The 22,065-nt window shown below is 35.9% G+C and overlaps 2 protein-coding genes across 3 annotated transcripts in view; both read left to right on the top strand.

Moving 5' to 3' along the window:
• Window positions 1-511: 511 nt before the first annotated feature.
• Window positions 512-17,478, top strand: tfpia (tissue factor pathway inhibitor a). 2 transcript variants are annotated; one of them, XM_056754761.1, is made up of 7 exons: window positions 512-733; window positions 11,527-11,727; window positions 15,058-15,228; window positions 15,586-15,669; window positions 15,959-16,027; window positions 16,648-16,827; window positions 16,908-17,478. In XM_056754761.1, the coding sequence occupies exons 1-7, from the start codon at window positions 652-654 to the stop codon at window positions 16,973-16,975; spliced, it is 855 nt and encodes a 284-aa protein (XP_056610739.1). In that variant the 5' UTR covers window positions 512-651; the 3' UTR covers window positions 16,976-17,478. The 2 variants fall into 2 exon arrangements, with proteins under 2 accessions (XP_056610739.1, XP_056610738.1); XM_056754760.1 differs by having other exon boundaries at window positions 11,524-11,727; window positions 16,908-17,472.
• Window positions 17,479-18,066: 588 nt separating this feature from the next.
• The window catches only part of calcrla (calcitonin receptor-like a), a 31,592-nt gene continuing 27,593 nt past the window's right edge, over window positions 18,067-22,065 (top strand). Inside the window, exon 1 of the mRNA XM_056754747.1 lies at window positions 18,067-18,721. The gene's annotated coding sequence lies outside the window, so the exon portion shown is untranslated. The remainder of the gene's footprint in view (window positions 18,722-22,065) is intronic.

Below are 22,065 nucleotides of genomic sequence, written 5' to 3'. Positions count from 1 at the left end.
TGGGAACAAGTATGAACCGGTTGGAAATAAGAACTAATGAATAATCTGTAAACTACATCGAAAGGAATCATTTCAACCTGAACTTGACCGAATCAAAGACGTTTGTGTTCATGTTTTTGTTCATTTTACAAAATGTAAAATGAAAAACCCTGCTGAACTTACGTCATCACGTCACTTAATGTCAGTGATATAGCAGAATAAAAGTGTAGCCTTCCAATTAAAAAAACAACACACAGCATTAAATGCACTTAAAGCTATTTAATACGTATGTTTTATATGAAATACACATACTTCATGAATTAGACTAAACATAAAATTACTTACATAAGGAGTTACAAGGCTATAATCTAAAATTAAACAAAAACAATGTAGGCTTCCTGTAGGCTACTAAAAATTAAAAATATGAATAGTGAAAGCTTATTCTGGTATAGGTATGATGAAATGCGAGCACACATTGAGCTTATAAAAGTGCTTTATGCACTTCCCTCCCCTTTACGATGAAGGTGTTTGAGTGGTAAAGTCATTCATTACGTACTAAGAACCCTTCAGCATAACTTGCGGTCTCCCGGAAGTGCGTGACATTGTAGTCAATGAATAGTTGCTGAAGTCTGCACACTTAACTTAACTCGCTTCTCAAAGTGTGTGATTGGAATGGCTCCATTACTGGACTCGTCCTGTACAGCGCTGCTTCTTCTGCATCTTATCGGAGTGTGTTTCACAACTTTTGCAACCGGTGAGTTACAAAATTTTGCATTGTAATTATATATTCTCAAATATGGGATAGGCTACGTATTCTATATGATGTGCTAAAGTTATTCAAAACGGTTTGAGAACAGAGAACTGACCTGCGCTGTTTGCAGTGGATGGTTTATAATGGACAAAGAAAAGAGAGTTGCGCGTGTGAAAAAGTATTTGCTGTCACAAGTTGAAAACTAACCCCTCCTCTAAACGACCACTATCTATTGTTGTAATGAGAGTTGCTTGAAGCCAGTCAAATGGCACAATTGTAACTTTTTTTATCAAGTGTTCAACAGTTAACGTGCTTTTATGGAACTCATACGATAACTACGACGGACTTTGAACTGGAGGACGCTGCTAAAGTCATGAAATTATTTGCTCGAACCTGTGACAAACATTTTTACTTTTACAAATAATAATTTGGGTTCCTGAGCGCTTGTAGCCTACTAGATATTTTGCTGGGATTCACCACTTGGCATTCAAACGTAAGTTACAGTGGGAATAAATCCAAAACAAACTTACTATTTTAATCTTGTCAACAAGGCTGGGCGTTTTTACAATATCAAGGTCTCCTGATAGCTCGGGAGGTAAAACTTTTGGATTGATGTGATTTGGGAGCATAGAAACACAGTAAAAATGCACATTGTCTGCTATTATAAAATACATATCCCACATCTCTTTTTAGGGTAATGAAATAATAAGCACTGGGGTATCTGATAGCTATTTGTCACTATCTATCGTGTCTATATTTAATCCATTATTAAATCATAATATTCTTTGAATGGAACACAATAGGGGTCAAACAAACCGATGTGACGATTAAGTAGCCTATGTAATTTATCACAGGCAAAATAATGTGTGCACCCTCAAGTGTTCAAACAGCACAGTGCTACAGTAAGGTCAAATAAATAGTGCATTCGTATGAGCATATCAATGTATTTTGCGGTAAAGTGTGTATTCATCATACAGTGAGTATTTGCAACTTACATACCCTAACGCACCAGCAGTGGCGGAGATAGAATTTTATATACGGGGTGGCCAAGGGGTGGCCGAGGCTACTTAGGGGGCCCAAACAGACCAAGACAGAAAATTAGTGTGTAACTCTGACCTGACATCAAATTATCATAAATACATTTTGTGCTTTTATCAAAGTGCACAATGATTCTCTAAGTAACATGAAAATCAAAACGGTTAATTATTCAAACAGGAGACATAGAAACAATCAAAGAACATTCAACATCCATAAAACACTCAATGACTGCAGGTTATACATGACAGAGTCTGAATGCTCTACATTATGAATCTCTTTTTTATCTGTACCGGGTTGTATATGATAAACTGAGCATGGCGCTCTTCAACACAAATCTTCTTCACCGCTGAATCATCTAATCATCTCTGATTGGCGAGTATATTCATACGATGAACTGTGATTAGCTGTAATGCTCAAAGCTGTAGCTGAGCATAGTGTAGCGCTGTCATGGACATATGTTCATTTTCACCTAATCTTAAATCGAAAAAAAACTGAATAAAAATAAAACTCAGATATGCGCTGTACAATCAATCGCACAACAACTTTTCCCCATTGTAAACAGAGTAAAGATAGTGGTAAACCCTGCCAAGAAGTGACTCGCTTGACTTTTGACTGCGGTGACGTCAGAATAAAAGCTACGTTCAACAAGAGGTGAAATCAGATGTCAATCAACATAAGTAGAGAATACATTTTTGAGTGGCACTCAGGGTGGCCAATTGGATGTCAGGGGTGTTCAGTGCCACCCTGGATCCCCCTCTGGGTCCGCCACTGTGCACCTGCTGACATTTGAGGTGAAAGTTTTCACTGTAGAAATCGGTCCAATGCTATTCTCAATGCTAGAAACGCAGGAGCTTTACGCATCCAAGTTTCTTCGTGTCACTGTCCCATGATTCACATTAAGAGAGCATGACCTCCTCAGAAAAGAATTTTAAACGCTCGTTCACTTTGCTCAACACGTATGTTTTGTTTTTTATTTGATTTTGGCTGCAGTCCATATGTTGTAAACTTTTAGTCCTGCTTAACTGCACCGATCAATATGCTGGCTCTCTATCCTCCATAAATCTCTGTAATGTTAGCTTCACTGAATGCTTGGAGGTCTCAATCTTAACCCACCATTCTACTGTTATGAGGAGAGGATTATTTTAATTAAATGATCTTTACAAATAGATCGGCGCATGTATAGTACAATTAAATATTAATAGAGTGGCGTTCTTGATGTGGTAATGTTTTAAAATCTGCAATCTTGACACTACTTTATACTGTTGTGTCACATTTTAAAGGATTTGCATTTTACTTTGAAGACCACAGTAAAATTGAACACAGTTTATAAATTGGACACCGTTAGATTTTTTTAAATAAATTGTATTCACTGTATTGCTAATTCATCTAAACAATTATTAGTTTATAATTAAAACTAAATAATATTTCCCATCCAGTTCAGGGAAAGCCTCATCATCAGTCATCTCTATACTTTTGTCTTTGTTGTTGTCATCTGGCACAGTGTATATGTGTTACTTCGACCTCATGTGAAGGATACTCTCACATATGCGTTTTTTTGGTGAATGTCCTGTGAATGTGAGTTGTCAGACTCATAGATGTCTTTTCTAAGAATAATGGGCCTGTGCTGTAACACCAGCTTTGAAGCTCACCTCCGCTTTCAGCAGATGCAACCTCCGTTTTCAAGATGCTGCAGTCCTGAGATCAGGTTGTTGAAATGGCTTTACAGGTTATGAACCAGTGGTATTTTAGTAACTGTCCCTGAGGAAATTTGTAGTAAATTCTTATTATAAAAATTACATAACTGACAGTATAATAGATGAATATAAAAATATATAACATACGTAAATTAACACAGAGTGTAGGGTTTTAAAGGGATGGTTCACCCAAAAGAGAAAATTCTGTAATCATTTACTCACCCTCAGATTTAATTTTTAGGGTGAACTATCCCTTAAAAGTGTAATGTATTTTAAAGAGACATTATTTTACAAAGTTATTGTTCAGATTGACCATTACTAGCTTTTGTTCATGTAGATTAAAATGTACTAAAACCACCAGACAACTATAGGCTAACAAATAATACAGAACCCTGACTTTTTTTCTGGGTTAAACATACTGTTAGTCATGAGTCATTAGAGGAAAGCATGTCTCAGCCGATAGCTTTATCATTTTCCTGAGTTCTGACCCTTTTTCCAGACAAACGGCTTATTTGAACTTTCCCCGTTTATTGAAACACTTCACAGAATTGCAAAAGCTCCTCCCTTGGGGCCTTTGAATGGTCTGTGAAAGTGAATGTGAAATGAGGGGTCAGGGAAAATCGTGTACCCATGATTAGATGGCAAAAGGGACTGATATTGCTTTTGTCATTTCAAGCAAGATGATGTCATATTATTAAATATAGTCTTATATGATTGAAAGTGTAGAACATCACTGTAGAGACTTAATATTAAATGTAACAGATATGGACAGTTATATTCATTTATTTAGAAAATGGCACACAACACACCTTTTTTTAACATGCTCATTGCTCAAGCAAGTTTTTTTGTATTTCTCACAAAAAAGAATGCATCAATGCTGACATATCTTGCGCATATCTTGTTCATCCATATGACTCAATATTTTAAGTCTTCTGAAGCGACTGCACTATACAATAACTTTGTGTAAAGAGAATAAGTAGCTAAAATTGCTTCTTGTGCCAGAGGTCTCGGATCTCATTTAAAAGATCACATTTTTCATATCGCAATCTGTCAATATGGATTTGATGACCTCTAATGTTAAACCTGTTATAATTCTTATTGAGGCAGCAAGATTTGAGCATTTGAATGAATATATACATGAGATTCTGTAAAAAAAAGATCAGACATTAAAAACAAACCATTTTTGTGTTCCATTGTAGATAAAAAGTGATATGGGCTAAGAACAACATGCACATGTATAAAGCAACAAAGTAATGATTTAGTGAAACAGACTGAAGTCACTTGATGGATGTCTCCTCATGGGATGGTGTTGCTCAAACACAGGCAGGTATTTATGACTTCAGCTTAACTACTGGAGGTCAATATCTTTGTGTGGATTGTAGAAAGCAGGGTGAGATTAAACCCACAGATCAGCAAGACTCATCAAGTTATTCTGTATAAAAGTATCACGGTGACTCTTCGTGAGATGACATCATTAGTTTGCTTTCATTAAAAACCAGCTAAGCAGCAGGGTTGAGTCAAGACACGCTCTGACATTGTTTTTTGTCTCCTTGTCAGGTCCCAGAGGAAATTTATTTTGAGCTAAGATCACATTTCAAGACTAACTTATTGCAAATGCCCGCTGGACTGTTTACGTTACTCATGAGATACAGCATGGTTGAATGGTCTTAACATTTGATAGCATGCATCCACACAGCAGATTAAAGTCAAGATACTGTTTAAATCATCTCATGTGGGTTGTCTTATTATCTTTTATCATTGGACATTGGTCAGTCTTTATACAGCTGGTTAAAAAAAATTCTGGGATAACAATTTTTTTCCACGAGTTATAGCCTATGTAGTTTCTTAATAATATTTTCTTCCATGATGAAGTCAGCTAATCACTTCTGCTGGCTCTAAACAGATATGGAAGATATTTTGTAATTGCGTTTAAACGTTTTCCTCTCATTTCCTTTTACTGTATTGACTGGTTTAGACTGTGTAGGAAGCGTTCTCAAAATCTAGTTTCTAACTGTACATGAAAATATGAATAGAGTTACTTAAGGCAAGTCAGTATAGTTTAAGGCCATATGGCTATGCCTCTATGCAGTTAATTTGTTATGTAGGTAAAGAGCATGCTAATACAGCTCATATTTAGTTAAAAAAGTTTCTAAAAATCTTCAAATATTTGTGCATGCATCTTTCAGATCAATAAAATGAGGCACTACTTTTATCAATAAACTTATTGACTGTTTTAAATGGATGGTAATCCGTCTCCATATGAAGAGTTCATTTGCAAAAACGGATGACTTGAATTTTTTAGATTTTCAAAAAACATACTTTTTTAAATATTTCAATTAATATCAATCACATTCTAGTAGGGTAAGTAATAATAACAAAAGAAATAACAGAATAAAACACAATAAAAAACATGATAACTTACCTTTTTTTAAAAATGTTATCTGGAATGGCAAATAAACTCTTCATATAACATCAAAATAAAAATAGTTTTTAAAACATATTTCATGCATTAAGAATCATATACTTTTGCTTTTTAATATTTTCAGATTTTTTCACATACTCTTTGTCAACAGTTTGATCTGATGCATGACATATATGTAAATGCTATTTTCACACCAAATTCAGTCGGTAGGTTCGAATTTCTTGCTCGAGTGGAAATTTTCCAACTTGCGCTGAAGATGCAATCTCGCATCTTTGCATCGACTAGAAATGTCATTTTCTCACACAAATCGCTTACTTTTGCAGCTGGGTTTTTCTCAATGTATTCTAATGTATGTCATTCAAGAGAAAGAGTGCATTGGATTATTTTCTTATTCATGTGAAGCTATTGTGCTCTGAATAATTTCGTTCATGAATTCTGCAGACATATGGTTATTTCCTTAATGTAGATGTGGGTCAGTTGAGGGTCAAGGTCTTGCATTCTGTTGCTTTCTCCATGGCGTAAACTTTAGTCAGATATACCTTTTTACATTAAGTCTTTATAATGTTTTAAGGCCGCTAAACATACTGATGTACTTGCATTTCATTTCGTCTGTCTGAAACTGATGGTTACCGTGAGATCAATAGTCTCAATTTCCCAATTTAAGTATAGACACTTACTGCAAGGAGAGATAGAAAGAAGCCTTCACCTTAGGCGATTAACCTGCTATTCCATAAATAGTTATCTCAGAGAGTTCACAGCATCCCCTGTGATGCCTGAGGTTATTTTTCCCCTTCAGCTTAACGTATCTCCACATCAGGAGCTCCATATGGTTGAGGAGACCGATGGCCCCACACTTATTTAAAGAGCCAGAATCCTCTCGTGCAGTCACTATTGGCCTGAGGATGATTAATTGGGGTGTATTGGATTATCTGCTTCAGTGGGCTCTGAACTGCAGACCTCAGATAATTGCATGAGGTAACAGAGAGGCGGATTTTCTGTCCCAAAAGAGACCCATGGCATGCATCTTTACAGGGTTTTACCAGGTCACCCATTGTTGTTGTCACTGAACGGTGGTAGAATAAACAAGTTCTGATGTATCAGGGATTTTGGGGAGTTGTGAATAAGCAGACCATTGCAGGAACAGGGGATTGTGCAGACAGAGATGATCTACAATCCCAGGCCTAGAGCTATGGATGGAGTATATATAGACCTCACAACAACTTGAGACTTAACAAGTGAGTGCACTTTACCACAAGACCAACAAACAGACTTTTAGTTTTCATAAAACAGCAATTAACAGATTGGATTGTTGCGTAATGTAATGACGAAATGTTTATCATCAAGATAAACCGGACAACACCCTTGCCTTGCCTTGCCTTTCCTTTTCCTTACAGTTTGACGCCAACAACCAAATCATTCGACCGAGTTCACATCAACTTCACAGACATGTTGACAAGCGATCTATAAATCAGTCGATAAACTTAAAAATTGACGGTAACTTCTGAACTGTTTAAGTTGTGTTTTACAGTGCATGTACACTTTTTATTGACATAATGATTTGATGTTCAGTTGATGCATCGGCTTGATCATCTTCATTTTCCGTATCAGATTCGATCTCGAATTGATATAAGGAAGTACCGATGACATTTTATCAACTGTCAGTACAATTGCTTTGGAACCTGATGTTCCGAATATGGTAAGAGACGTTACATTTTTGCGAAACGCTCTAGTATTCAAACAATCACTACGCACTAACTAATTGGCCAATCAAAGCAAACCTCGCTTTTCAGATCGATGAGCTGTGTAAAAAATCAGCGCGTTTCAGAGAGGTGGGGCAAAGAGGAGATACAAACATGCACGGTTTTTGGAAAATACAGCATTAGTTAACCTTAAAACATATAGACACATTACATTACATCTTAAACAAACGATAAAATTAGTTTTAGCCGTATCATATGACCCCTTTAAATAGTTCATCTAATTTCTGTAATAAGTAGATCCAAGACATATTTGCAGAATGTTTGCAGACATGGTAGGTGTTCATTATTCACTTCAGGGTTTTAAAAGTCTATATTCTGTATTTTTTTCATTATTTTCTTATCTTTCTTAAGACTTTTGTTCATCAGTGTACATATACAGTAGGTATGGCCAAAGGCCAAAGTGACTGTATGCCCATGGACTCTGGACTTGATCTGGTGCTCATTGAATCAGATAAATGCAAACATGATTCAGACTTTTAGAATCACAACCTGTGGCTCTGAGTCAAATCATTTTATTCACGCCATTGTTTTCTATGTCAACTGCCTAACGCACCCATTTGTAGCTTAATTTTTATTATTACTTCTGACAAACAAAAAAAAAGGACAGTTTCTTATATGCCACGCGATGAAAACTGACTCACCGGTTACTAATTTATAGATGTTAAATACTTCACTCATCATTATGTTGTGCCATTGTGTAATATTTCAGATCTGTTAGCGGTATTAATCACTGCAATGTTACTCAGGTAACTAAAAAACAGACCTTAGGCAAACATGACTGACAGCAGTGAAGATATTAAAATGCATCCCTACCGTTCTTCTCTTTTACGAGACTGAGAGTTCCTGAATGTTCTCTTCTTTTAAGATACTAGCTGAGTTCCAGCTTGTGATAAAATCAACACCTACTGTTCTTGACAGGTATATAAACAAGCCAGGACTGAGCCTCGACATGGGGCAACCTGCCTGAGTTCTGCATTAGCAATGACTTTGGCACATCACTAGTTTTGGTTGTTCTGACCAGAATCCAAATTGAGGCTGAAGCCAAGCACTGCAAAATATTCCAGCTTGGCTACAAGAGGAGCTGGCCAATGAAATTTTAGCACACAGATGTGTTTTTTCAATCAGTCCTTTCCGTTTCAGACATTACATTTTTGGAAGGCTCGTGGTCCAACTATTGGCTTGAATAAACGTTTATTTTTATACTCTAGAACTGTGTGTTTAATGAACGGTATATTCGCACGGTTGGCTAGACAACCACTTAATGTTAGGTGTTAAAAAGTAAATTAGCATTCTGCAATTATGGCTCATGCAATTAATGTAATTATCTGTTTTAGAACATTTTCATGTTTAGCAGGAGTAAATAAAAAATGTTTTTAATTACTTGATGGTTTTGGATGCCAGTGCAGACGGTTTCATCTTAACAGCATAAACAAACGTTACTGCGCATTCACACTTTTGTGACCCCCAACCTAACCTCCGGTTCACATTATTATTTCTGATAACAATCAAAAGAAACCTAGAAGAACCGTTACTTGGCTAATCTTGTCTCTCCAGTATTTTAAATTTAGACTACGATACCAAGCTCAACCCCTAGATATCAATTTACCAAACTTTTTTTTAATGCGACCAAATAAAGGACCTATTCAGCAGTTATTTTTTTATAAAACGAACATACAGCAAAATTCAACAAATCGTTTGTTTAATAAATTATTATACAGTAAAATAATAATACAAATTGGTATTAACATAAATTATGAATAAATAAAAAATAGTTATATTATTACACATAAACACAAACCGGAAGTTAACTGGGGATCAGTCAGGGTTCTATAAAGCTGGACATTGTATGTCCAAATTCACTGTTTTTAGGAAATGGAACAAAACTTTGTTTAATGATTGCATACTGTGTTGTCAAAGTTGACAAGTATTTTTTAATACTTTTTATTGATTAGATATTTGCAAAACCCAGTGACAAACATATATAATAGACAAAATATGGAGATACACAGTTTCAGAAGGACATCAGTGACATATTGCGTTGATAGACAAGTCCCGTCATTAAATGGTGAACTAACAGAGACTCCGCTTCTTCAGGTTCCAAATTCTCAAGCTCTGTGTTGATGTTTATTGAGAGGATAATTTTTTGGAAACATATTTGAAACAAATCTCATGAGCTAAAGAAATTGACAGGTACTCTCTATTTATTGTGATGTTTATAAAAAGACAAATGGTTGTTATTAAAAAAACAGACCTATAAGCAAAGACAAAGATGGTGTTACCTAGATAGTTTAGTTATGTTTCTTTAAAACTTGCCTCTGATGTGTCTCCTAAAAGTCCTTATAATTAAACAGACACATATAGTTCAATGGCTAAAGTACAGTAAAATGGGAAACATATAAAGTCAATGTACATGGATAGCTCAGATCTTTTCTGTGTTGGAAAATGTGAGCACAGTCTGAGATTCCAAGAAATTTCGCAGAAGATTGTGTGTTTCTCAGGAGAGAGATCTGAGAAACAGGACTCTGTTGTCTCCATTGCTCACCATTTATTTCCAACTAAGCAAGATATTTATCTCCTGTGACTTCTCTTTCTAATGGGATGGCAAACAATAACATAGCAGTTAAATAAAGACGTATGCTACGGGGCACGGATTAATGTTTTCCGCTTCAGCACATGGTAAAATGTATCCAGAGGAAGAAATGAGAATGGGGAAAAGTACATCAGAGCTCTCTCCAACCCAAGGGTGGTAGTGAGAGAGACGTGTGGAGAGCAGTAGTGAGATGAACATCAGGATGTGAAAGGATAAAGGATCCTGCTGGCAACAGGATGCTGTCACTCAAACACAAGACCATCTGTTACTTCATTTTTGCGCTGTAGATTCAATACTTGTGTGAACCACTGAGAGTTGACTTTAAACCGCGTGTTTTTAAAGGAACCGTTCACCTAGAAATATCAAAAAAAGTTACTCAGCCACTTGCCGGGCAAAGACATTTTCATCCATGCAAGTCAAAAAGTTTAGCAGATATTTTCTATATAATGAAGTGAACCTTGACCAAGGGGAGTCAAACTCTAGAAATATAAAAATAGTGCATACATTCCAAGATAGCTTTGGGTTAAAAATAATAAAAATGTATTTATTGGGCAAGTCCATAAAAATACCTTATTCAGAGCTTGTAATAATGATTTAGGATTTGAGCTATCAGGTTCGATTTAGTGAGCAATTTCAGTTTGACATCATTTGACTTCACCTTGCATAAATTGTCTACAGTAAACTGCAATTTTATGTTTTAACCAGAGGTGGCGATAAAGAGGCAAAATGATTATACATTTTTTTTAATCTCATGTCAAAACATGTTTTATCATGTGCATAATTCAATATTTTTATATGGAAAAGAACAGTGTAAACATTCTGTTTAACGTCTTATGTCCACGTTAAGAAAAAAACGATTTTATAACATGAGGTGGGTTAAGAAGGATTTGTATTTTTGTCTGTTCTTATAAAACACTCGGAACTGTCTCGGAACAGTTTCTCTGTATAAGGTTCACTCTTTCTAGGGATTAAGTGCCTACTGGGGAGAACATATTTTTTATATCCAAACGGTCAATTTATATTCAAGAGCATTTTTATCTTTCCTTTTGGCTGAAGAGTTCAAGAATGTAGGTGGTTTAGTCTGATTTAACCAAGCGTTAAAATACCAGGGGCAAAACTGTGATATCCGTAATATCAACCGACCTTCACTTTAACCATTTTGAAGTTTGCAAGGCAGGCCTGCAGTTCTAGTATTCAGATACAAGAAAGCTCTTTAACGTGAAAACTTGCTTGGTTTATGAATTATGAGCAGAGTACAATTATAACGCCTGGCTTCTTTCCATTCTCAGCAGATGGAGTGAGATCTGAACTCCACATTTTCCATCATTCATGTGCCCTGAAGGAAGATGAAGGGCCCTGCAAGGCGATAAAGGACAGATTCTACTTCAACATTGACAAAGGTCGCTGTGAGGTCTTTGAATATGGAGGCTGTCAAGGCAATGCCAACAATTTCGAGACTCTGGAGGAATGTGAGCAAATGTGTGTTGTGAGAGGTAAGGCCATCCATGTCATGTTTACCTTACTAATGCCCTTCAAAGCAAATACGGAGATAGTCAACGAACAAAAAAACAGGAAATGTTTAGAAACATTTTCAAAAATGACATGATTGGATGGTCATTGGTCTTAAAGTGATTTCTTTTTTTTTTGCAGAACACAAAATAATATATTTTCAAGAATGTTGGTAACATAACACCTCCGGTCCCCATTGACTTGCATTGGCTTTGTGTTTATGCAATAGAAGTGAATGGGAATTGTTTTTGTTCACCAATATTCTTCAAAATACATTCCTTTGTGTTTTGAAGTAGAAAGAAAGTCACACAGGTTTAAAATGACCAAAGGGTGAGTAACTGATGACCGAAATTTTGTTTTGGGGTGAACTATCACAATATTCCATCACTACACAACCTCATGGCAAATCAAAATTTAATTTGACCAGGTGGCTAATTTATATTTAGCACGATCTGCATTCTGCCCTCGTGACAGTAAAAGGAGTGAGCCTCATTCTTAGTGTTTTGTAGTATTTGAACATTTTCATACAATTCACACTCTGGGAACACATACGCAATTCATATTGTTTTCTAGTGCGATCAGGTTGATAAGCGTATCTTGGGTTCAATAAAATAAAGATGACTAAAAAAGACATTTGAAATAGGGTATAACAGGGTGTGCACTTCCTCACAGCTAAAGCATGCATAGTGTAGTATGTATCTTCATATATCTATAGTCATCACTGTAAAATGGAATTTGCTGATTATCACCAATGCTTTATTAACCAGTGATCATTTTATAATCGTAGATATAATGTGCATTCTATTGTAACATATAGTTTTATGAGCATGTGAACCGTTTACTATGAGGGAGTTCCCAGCTGCTTAAAAACAGGTCATAAAAACAATCATGTAATACATGGGTTTGGTGTAGGGATGTAATTATTGTCTGTTTATGGCACTGTTTAGACTCAGAAAGTCTCATAATTTTAACTTAAACTACAACCCTGAAGTGCCAAGAAAGAAAGAGGATGCATGTGTGGATGGATGGATGACATACAGAAACTGTTGCATGGAAAACACATGAAAAGTCCAAATTAATTGGAACAACCTGTCTGGAGAGATGAAAGACACCTTTCGAACAACCTTATTTCATTGAAACCGAAGGACTCTTGTCTCTTCCCCAAATGTGCAGTTCACAGTAAAGTCAGGCCATGTTGGATTATTTACAGCACTTTGGTTGGGTGAGTCATATCTCATTACGGTTTCCAGCAGGGGTCTTTGCGATTTGGACAGGCTCCTGCAACGCCTGAACTCTGCTGCCTCCTGTGAGAGGTCACCACCATAATCAACACAAAACACACTCCAGCATGGGACGGCTAAACAAGCTTCGCTCTCTTCACATCCACAGAGTGGCAAAAACAGACACTTTGCAGCTTTTTTTGGACAAACACCTCCAAGGACACGAGCACTCAAAAATGAACATGAAGCACTGCCAAAGATCCCCTGTGGAGACAGAAGGGGAAAACGACTGCTGTGTTCGGATTTTCTTGGTCCGCTTTCTTCACTTGCTATTTTCAATATTGCCAAATGAGTTACTAAATTCTGTGGACAGCTATTTCTCCTGATCCAGAACGCTTGTTACATACACAAATAAATGGGCCAGAACTTTTTAAAGTTTTTCGGTGCTGAAAAAAGAGGTTCTGAGAGAATCGTTGCACATAATAAAATCACTGCAAATACAAAATGAAGGATATTTGTCTCCATCTAGCGATTCAAATGGTTAATGCACTTTAAATGTGCTTCATAAGTGTGAGGCAAATAGACAAAAAAGTGCAATGTGCAATGATTTTCCCTCTTGCACTAAAAATGCAGTTCCCAGTGAACACGCATATCTTCATATTTCATCATTTTTATTTTGTGCCATAAATCGTTATTATTATTTCCCTTTAAGTTTGTCACTGGGTTTTAAAAATATCTAACAAATAAAACATTACAAGGTGCTTGTCAACTTTGACAACACAGCATCATTTCATTTTTTTTTAAAGTACAGGTTTTTTTTCCCATTTCCCGAAAAGCTGTGAATTTAAACACGTGTTCAGAAGGACAGCTAGGGTATACTGATAAAATGTAAAGTATACCTTCGATTCACTGCAAGTCGTTTTGGATTAAAGCGTCTGTCAATTGTGTCTTCCAAACGCGTAAATGTGACATTTTTCCTTTTCGTAGATGCACTCTGTCTTCACTTCCTTGTGCTAGACCGGGTTGTTTTTGATTAAATGTCTTTGAATAAAGCAATTCGCTCTTTTTGCTTTAAGGCGCGACTACTATTCACACAGCAGCCATATGTCATCATTCCTATTCTTTTCTCCTCCACACATTTCTCTGTCTTGCTCAGATCAGATGTGAAAATCTCATCCTGGCTGATCTGTCTTCAACAAGATTTTCGGCTTATTCACAGTGTTTACCCATCCTTAATCGCACTTGAGTCGCTTTTGAGCAATAGAATCAGCTGGCTTCATTCTGTGCGTGATCAGGTTAGCACTGCTCGTCAGCATCTCTAAACCTAATTGATCAGAAAGAAACAAAAAGAACACTCTTATGATTTCTGACAAGGGATTGGATGAGAGTTGCCTTTCTCCATGATGGATAGCCACTTCTGTGAAATATTTTAATTAGCAGGGACCATAAATAAATTCTGCATTACCGAGCAAAATCTGGATACAAATTAATTGATTTTTGTAATTTGTGGAGCCTTGGAACCCAGCCATTCATTCATCAACAGGATATGTGCTATAGGTGGAGTTGAACTATATCAATCACCTCAGCCCGTGTGGGGCGGATTTGTTAACGGGAGGGGTGATGTAAGCCATTGCTTTACTAATCAATTGCAATATTTGTCTAGTTTATTTATCCAAAACTCAATACCTGTATTAATATTTCATAGTGTATATGTTGTCCAATTGTGTCTTTATGTAATTAATCTTGCATCAAAAGTAATAGAGGCATTTATCGTGTGATAATTTATTATTTAAAATTTCATCGACCAGTCTTTATTATTTTAAAGGGATGTCAGCTGTTTTAATAATTTCACCCACACATCCAACCTGCCAAGGGTATATATCAATATAAACTCAATGTCAATCAACTCATTTGTAGACAGACTTTAATTCTAAGGTTCCCCTCGTGATATCAGGATACCTATATTACTGAAATCACAAATTTCTGTCAGACATTTTATGCATGACACTGCATGAACAAAGAACTTTCCAAGGGTTTGCAGTCAATAAGGTCACATGATTCATGGCTTGTTCCATCTTCTCTCTTGTTTCTTAGAGAATAAGAGTCCATGCCACCTGGAGGATGAGCCGGGGCCGTGCCGGGGTCTGGTGCCACGATATTATTTTGACAGCAAGAGTCAGGAATGCATACTTTTCTTTTATGGTGGCTGCTTTGGGAATGCCAACAACTTCAAGACCATCAAAGAATGCCAGGCTAGATGTCATTGTATGTACAAGCACAAAAGCATCTCTCTCATCTAGTTTTTGTACAAGCTCAGTGTTTAAGCACATTTGCATGAAAAAAATATCACCCCCTGGGTTTTCTGAGCTCTCAATAACCTTCATTTCAAAGAATATTGAACAATTTTAATTTAGAAAAAAATAACCCTTGGCCCAGTCCTTAGGGGAATAAAAGCGAGATTGAGTAAATGATAACAGACGTTTTTATAAACTACAATACCTGAAGCTTATTTGTACAGTGAACACAGTCAAGCTTATATTGGGATATAGATATAAATATGTTCAGGCAAGATATCTGTAGACAACAGTTATTATATTTTAGTATGTTCTTACTTCTCTTTAGCTGACTCAAAACACAAGGACCTGAATGCTCCATCAAAGCCAGTGGAAGAGACCAAACCTGCTGTAGAATTCATCGGTAAACCTGGTGAGATAAGCACAGAACCAACTTATTGACATTCATGCCAGTAATTATATTTGTTTTTATTCAATAGTTTTTCTTTTGACCTTTCATTAATATCTAGTCATATTTTGTTAATATTTTTATTTACACTAATGTTTTATATTTGCTGGATCACACAAGCAAGTGTTATTGATGACACTGGTGCAACTTTGTTTTTGTGTCAGAAAACATGCCCCACGTCATCTCCATTGACTTTTTTGTTTTAAATATTGTTGTATTATTACTCACTCTGTTATGCATTTCTTTATTTTAGATGATGCGCCTTTGAATGTTTCACATTTGCAACTGCAGAGGGAGTCACGAGTAGCTGCACTGGGAGCAGGTAAGCTAGTTCTCTTGCCTCTTAAACCACAGTGCTTATTAAAATGAACATGGCGTTAAGAGATACATTGAGTGAATTACATTTACGTTTAGTCATTTAGCAGACGCTTTTATCCAAAGCGACTTACAGAGAGTTCAGGGAGCAATAAGCGATATGTCTCACAGGAGCAAAAATACAATCACAGCATGTTTAATATAAAATAATGCATCCATTGTCAAAATGATTTAATTTAACTAATTTATAATTTACTTCTGGATTTAAACATAATCGCAGATGAATTATAGTAATTGCTTTATGAATTAAAAAGAATTACAAGATTGGATAAGAAATGTTTGCAGATATCTAATGCGAAGACATTCGTTTTTCTGGGTGACTTAAGTGTCCAAAATAATTTGTGTCACTGCATGTCATTATCCCATAAGTTTACTGTATATACCAAATAGAACAAAATAGAATAAATAAAATCAAATTTATGTCTGCAATAGCAGGAAGCAATTCACAATATTATGTTTGCTTGGATAGATATTTGTTATTTAATACAATTAGTTGTTTGGTACCTCTGTAGGACATTACTGCCATCTAGTGGCTCATGTTCATCTTGTATTATTAATATATTTCAGAGTTTACTCCGCCTCCCGTCTGCATGAGTCCTATTGACAGGGGTGATTGTCATGGATCAGAGCGGAGATTTGTCTATAATCCCAGGACTGGGAGATGCCAGATGTTTCGTTACAGTGGCTGTGGAGGCAACAAAAACAACTTTGTGCTTAAGAGACACTGCTTAAAGATGTGCACGAAAGGTGAGTTACTTAAGTTATAATAGTAAAGAGTGTTTTAAACTTTTGTATGGCATTGCATTTACTGTCATTCTTTCTTTTAGAGCGCAGACGGAGACAGCAGATACGAATAAAAACACGGAACTCCAACATCTTACACGATTCTGCCTAAGATGTACATTACTCATGATACTGCTATGACAGCATCTGCTCTGAGGCAGGACATAATTGAGAGCTCATCTGGGTATCATACCCTGAGAGGGGGTCATTGGATGTGACGGATACAAAATCACAAAACTTTCAACACTTCAGACACAGTTGTCAGCCATATTGTTGACTCATACATTTTGTAATACGTTTATGAATTTTAACCTGGGTTTTATGTATAGACATTGTATTTTATGTGCAAAACAAGATTTTTTACCCTATCTATTTTATTGTTTCCTGGGGATAAAAAGACTAATAACCTGCCATTATAGATTACATATGTAGTTTGTTTTTTTAACCCTATTGACTATTTATAGCTTTTATTAATATTCGCTAAGGATTGTAAACTCTTCTTTCTGTAATTATTTTTTGAACTTTCAGAACTACCAATCATTTGACTGTGTATTTACATTAGTACAAACATTTTCTTTATACTTGTATTGGTATTTTGCTATAAATTTGTACAGTAATAAAACACAGTGTGTTGGGTGTTTTAAGATATCCTAACATAATCCAAAATAACAAAAGTCAACTTCAAAAGGTAACATACAGCATATGGATCTGTGATAAACTAACATGTTATGATATCATTCATACACCAACTTCTAGTTTCTATAGGTTTCAAATAATATCATTGTTAATCAGTCCAAAACAACTTTGCCTATTAAGGCACTGCATGGAAATGTACATAATATGTGAGTGACAGATTTAGCTAGTTGAGACATTAATACTGTACATTGTACAATATTTTTAAACATTTTATTAGCACATGTTTTAAAGCGTTTAATACATAAACACTAAAACAAAATACAACATTTGAGTACACGACAATTATGAAAAACCACAAGGTGGAGCTGTTATGCTTTAGATTAGTTGGGGACTCCACCACTAATGTTAGCGCTTTTAAATAAACTATGATTAATAAGGAGTTAAATAATAAACAATACAGCTATAAAAGTGTTTTCAAAAGTAAAAACAAGTTACAGATAAATAACACTACAAGGAAAAGCGCCGGTGTTTTTTTTTTAAACGCCAGTGTGCCATTTGAGCTCATTTGAGGCGGGGATACCAGTGACGCACCAGGAAGCTACTTCAGTAACTGTAAGACAAGTCTCCGCACTCAGCGGTCATATTTGCATTACATTCGTGCAGTTATTTCAGTCATAGCACCCTAACTGTTTAAATGGGTAAAGCCCAAAATCGTTATCAAATGTCACAACTTAACAATATATTTCTAACCAACAACTAAATCGGACACAAACTGCGCAAATGAAATACTTTCCAGGTTACTCCAGTTACTGAGCGTGCTCAACGTTATCTTACAACTCTGTACAGAGACTCTCCTCAAATTTACCTATCTAGAGAACCGATGGTCTATAATCACTGACGATTGTTGTTTTTATACTTAGAGGTGGGACTTCCTTCGCAACAAAAGCCGGGTGCGTTGCCCTTTTTCACATTCGTAGTAACAGAACTGTGGACTCTTGTAAACGTCTATAGTCTTTACTACAGTGGATATGTGTAGAAGCTGAGAGCCGTCGTCGTTCACGCGCTTCTGCTGCGCTCTATCAACCAGCGCGCTCGTGTTTGTTACATTCATACACACGGCACGCTGATGGAAAGTAATGACCGCTTGTTTTCGTGAATATTGAGGAGGCGCGCACGTTTCTGTCTGAACATCTTCAGATCCCACCTTGGATTTAAAATACAGGTAAGAAAATTACTGTGACAGACTGCTGAATTGTATACAGGAATGCGGACGGAATATAAACCTATATGTCAAATCATTGAGAATTCATGGCATGGATTAATAATTTAAATTTTGTTTCAGGCTTATTGTAAATGTGTGCATTAACCTATATATGAACCGCTATTTGGTTATTTATTTGTCTACTGGAGTTAATCGTGGAATGTCAATATGTGCAGTTTGGCTTTTTATTGTTGTAATTTTTGTTGTATTGTTGAAGTATTTGTATGCATGTTTAATATATAAGAGGTCGTAATTAGACTACAACACAAGCTTCTGAAAACATAGTACATGATTAATTAACTACAAGTTATTCGTTTATATCTTAGTATGTTAATATGATCTATAGATTTTTATTTTGCACATTAAATGTTATTTGGCAGTTATTTATAACAGTAAGTCATAACATATCACATAATTGTTTTGATCTTTGGAAATCAAATAGGTCAAACCATAAACCTATTCTATATGTGCTATTAACTCAAATTGATTTTTATTATAAACACGTTTTCAAGCCATTATTCCCTGTACTCATTAATTCAATACAGTAAAACCACCTGCGCCAGGAACCGAGCAGATAACATAATATACTAGTATCATGATGTAACTAGAAGTACCAGGACTGTTGACACTTTCTTGCTTAAAAGAAGGATCCTGACAACCTCTCCGAAGAGAAATAAACTGCGATAATGAATAGCCAACAGTCAGGCTTGAAATTAGTTAGATTTTTTGCTTCCAGGTTATATAAGCAATGCTGTAGAGTTGTTGGGGGATGGATTACTAAAATGATTTTTTTTAGATTCTGCTGAATTGGCTATGAACCAAAAACTCATCCTCTCTATTTGACACCCATTACAACCTTCACGAGATCTTTCTTTTTTGGAGAATTCTGCCTTCTTAATTCCAAATTAATAGTGGGACTTGCTAAGGCAAGCATCAGAATTGCTATTGCTCATAGGGTTAAAGGGACAGTTCACCCAAAAATGAAAATTCTATCATGGATATACCCACTCTGTTGTTGTTCCAGATACTGGTCTTGTTTGGTTAAACACATAGAAGATATTTGGACGAATGCTTAACCAAACAGTTATTGGACAACTACCATAGTAGGAGAAATTACATTGGTAGTCAAAAGTGCCCCCGAACTACTGTCCTACATTCCTTAAAATACCTTTTTTTGTGAAACAGAACAAAATTAATTTCTATTGTAGTCAATGGGTTCCAAGAACTGTTTGGTTCTAAGCATTCTTCCAAATATCTTTCTTGTGTTCATCAGAACTCTATACATATTTGGAACAACTTGAAGGGTTGCTTTATTTTTGGCTGAACTATCACTTTAAGGGACGGTTTCCCGGACAGGGATTAGTTTAAGTCTCAGAACTACTTAGTTAAATAAGGATATTTAAGTTGTTTTTAAAAATGCACTGATGTGCATCTTGAGACAACACAGCTGCACTGATATATTTTAAGATATATTTTCGATCAAGACACCTCCAACATTTTAGTTAGTCTGGAACTTTTAAGCCCTGTCTGGGAAGCTGCCCCTAAGAGTTTGAACAAATCTATATCCTAAAGTATTTAACTCTGTAACTCATTCTGCAACGTTGGTGATACGGAAATTAACGGTACTTCAAATCTGGTGGCTTATTGAGGGGGGGAGTGGTTCTTAGACTTTTTCAAAAAAGGACCCACAAAATTTAAACCTACTGGATATTAAAACCACTGACAATGTTATCTTAGACTTGGACATATTGTAACCATGCCCTTAAAACCGCCCATAAAATGCTTTGGTGTCCACCGTCGCTAGACCCTTTTTACTGGTGCACGTGCCCCAGTGTAAATCTGCTGTGCCCTAGTATAAATCTCAAGTAACAATTTATTTGTCAGTGTCATCAATTTTATTGATAACAGTGGCAAAAACGGGTCTATACTGTATGCAACATAGTAACCTAATTCACTCTTGTAACAGCGACGCAGTGTCATACTTTAACCGGTCCGAAAACACATACTCGTGCCGTATTTTCTCGCAGAAATCTGTCAGCACTTCTTCTACACAGGGGCCATAGTGATGACAAGTGACTGATGTAGGCTATGAAAAAAATACGAAACTAAAGTATGTTTCTATATAGTATAGATCATCTTATTTTGACTCGATCATTAATGGCCCCTGTAGATTGACATCAGAATTTGTTTGTTCAAAGAAGGGATATTGAAGTAGGAGATGATGAGTTAGACTTGATAAACAAACTACTGTACATCCACAGGCACTCAGATCTCAAACATTAGTGTTACAGGAAAATGTCTCAGGAAAACCTTTGTCAAGTCTGTAAAATTGCATGGTTGCTTAGAAAAATATTTGTTATCTGTACTAGGAGAAATGAAATTGATATTTAATTTACTAGCTCTAGTTTAAGACATTAATAAAAAGTTGGCATTAAATATGACTGAGATGACTATGTGATATTATAGGCAGTACAGTTTAATGTATTACAGTTGGTTGAAAAATGAAACAACTTTGTTTGGACTTGGCTGTGAAACCAGAAAATATTGTTTTTTTTAAGACAAAATATGCTCATTAGGATAGTTTGGAGCCATAAAACGACTGGTTTCTTGAAATACTGTAATCGTAAATTCTTGAAATCATGTAATTTTTTCTTGTTATTCTTGTGTAATGAATGCAGATGTGCAAGAAAACAATTCTCTCTGCTATCAATATTTCCATACATTCCATACTATGTTGAAGATACTTTAATATTTTTAAATAAATAATGTTTACCTTTCCCAGCATTGTTGCACTGCAGGACTATTGGTTTATGCAGGGAAAGTTGGCATAGTGCATTGTGTTGCATACTTCTTGCAGCAGGTATTAAAGAAAAAAAAGTGATGGAAATTGTTATGGGCCTGTGCCACAGTAGAGATCCAAATATTCACTACATAAAACAAGTTTGAAAGTGAATGAATTATTATGTTTATAAAGGGAGTAATGCATTTAGCCGTGAGAGCGTTTCGTATTGATCTCAGTGCAGAGCCCAAAGCATTTGTTTGTCAAGGTTGAGCAGTGCATTCATTGAAGGTTTAATGTCAGTGAAACAAAGCTGTGTTTCTGCCCTTGCGACATTGCATTGAGTTAGCGTGCCATCACCATGGCTTACCTCCGTCACGGAAATGCAGAAGTAAACAATGCCAGAATGCTTCAGTGTAAATATAGGTATCTGCATCCTGTCCTTGGTGGAAACCCAAAGCACGTCTATCTCTGAGCAATTTGCTTGTAGTCCCATTTGTTGGCTTGATAAAATATACACACGCTG

This window comes from Triplophysa dalaica, chromosome 8 (genome assembly GCF_015846415.1).
Source record: "Triplophysa dalaica isolate WHDGS20190420 chromosome 8, ASM1584641v1, whole genome shotgun sequence".
NCBI classification, from domain to species: domain Eukaryota; kingdom Metazoa; phylum Chordata; class Actinopteri; order Cypriniformes; family Nemacheilidae; genus Triplophysa; species Triplophysa dalaica.
This window is presented reverse-complemented; position numbering and strand designations above follow the sequence as displayed.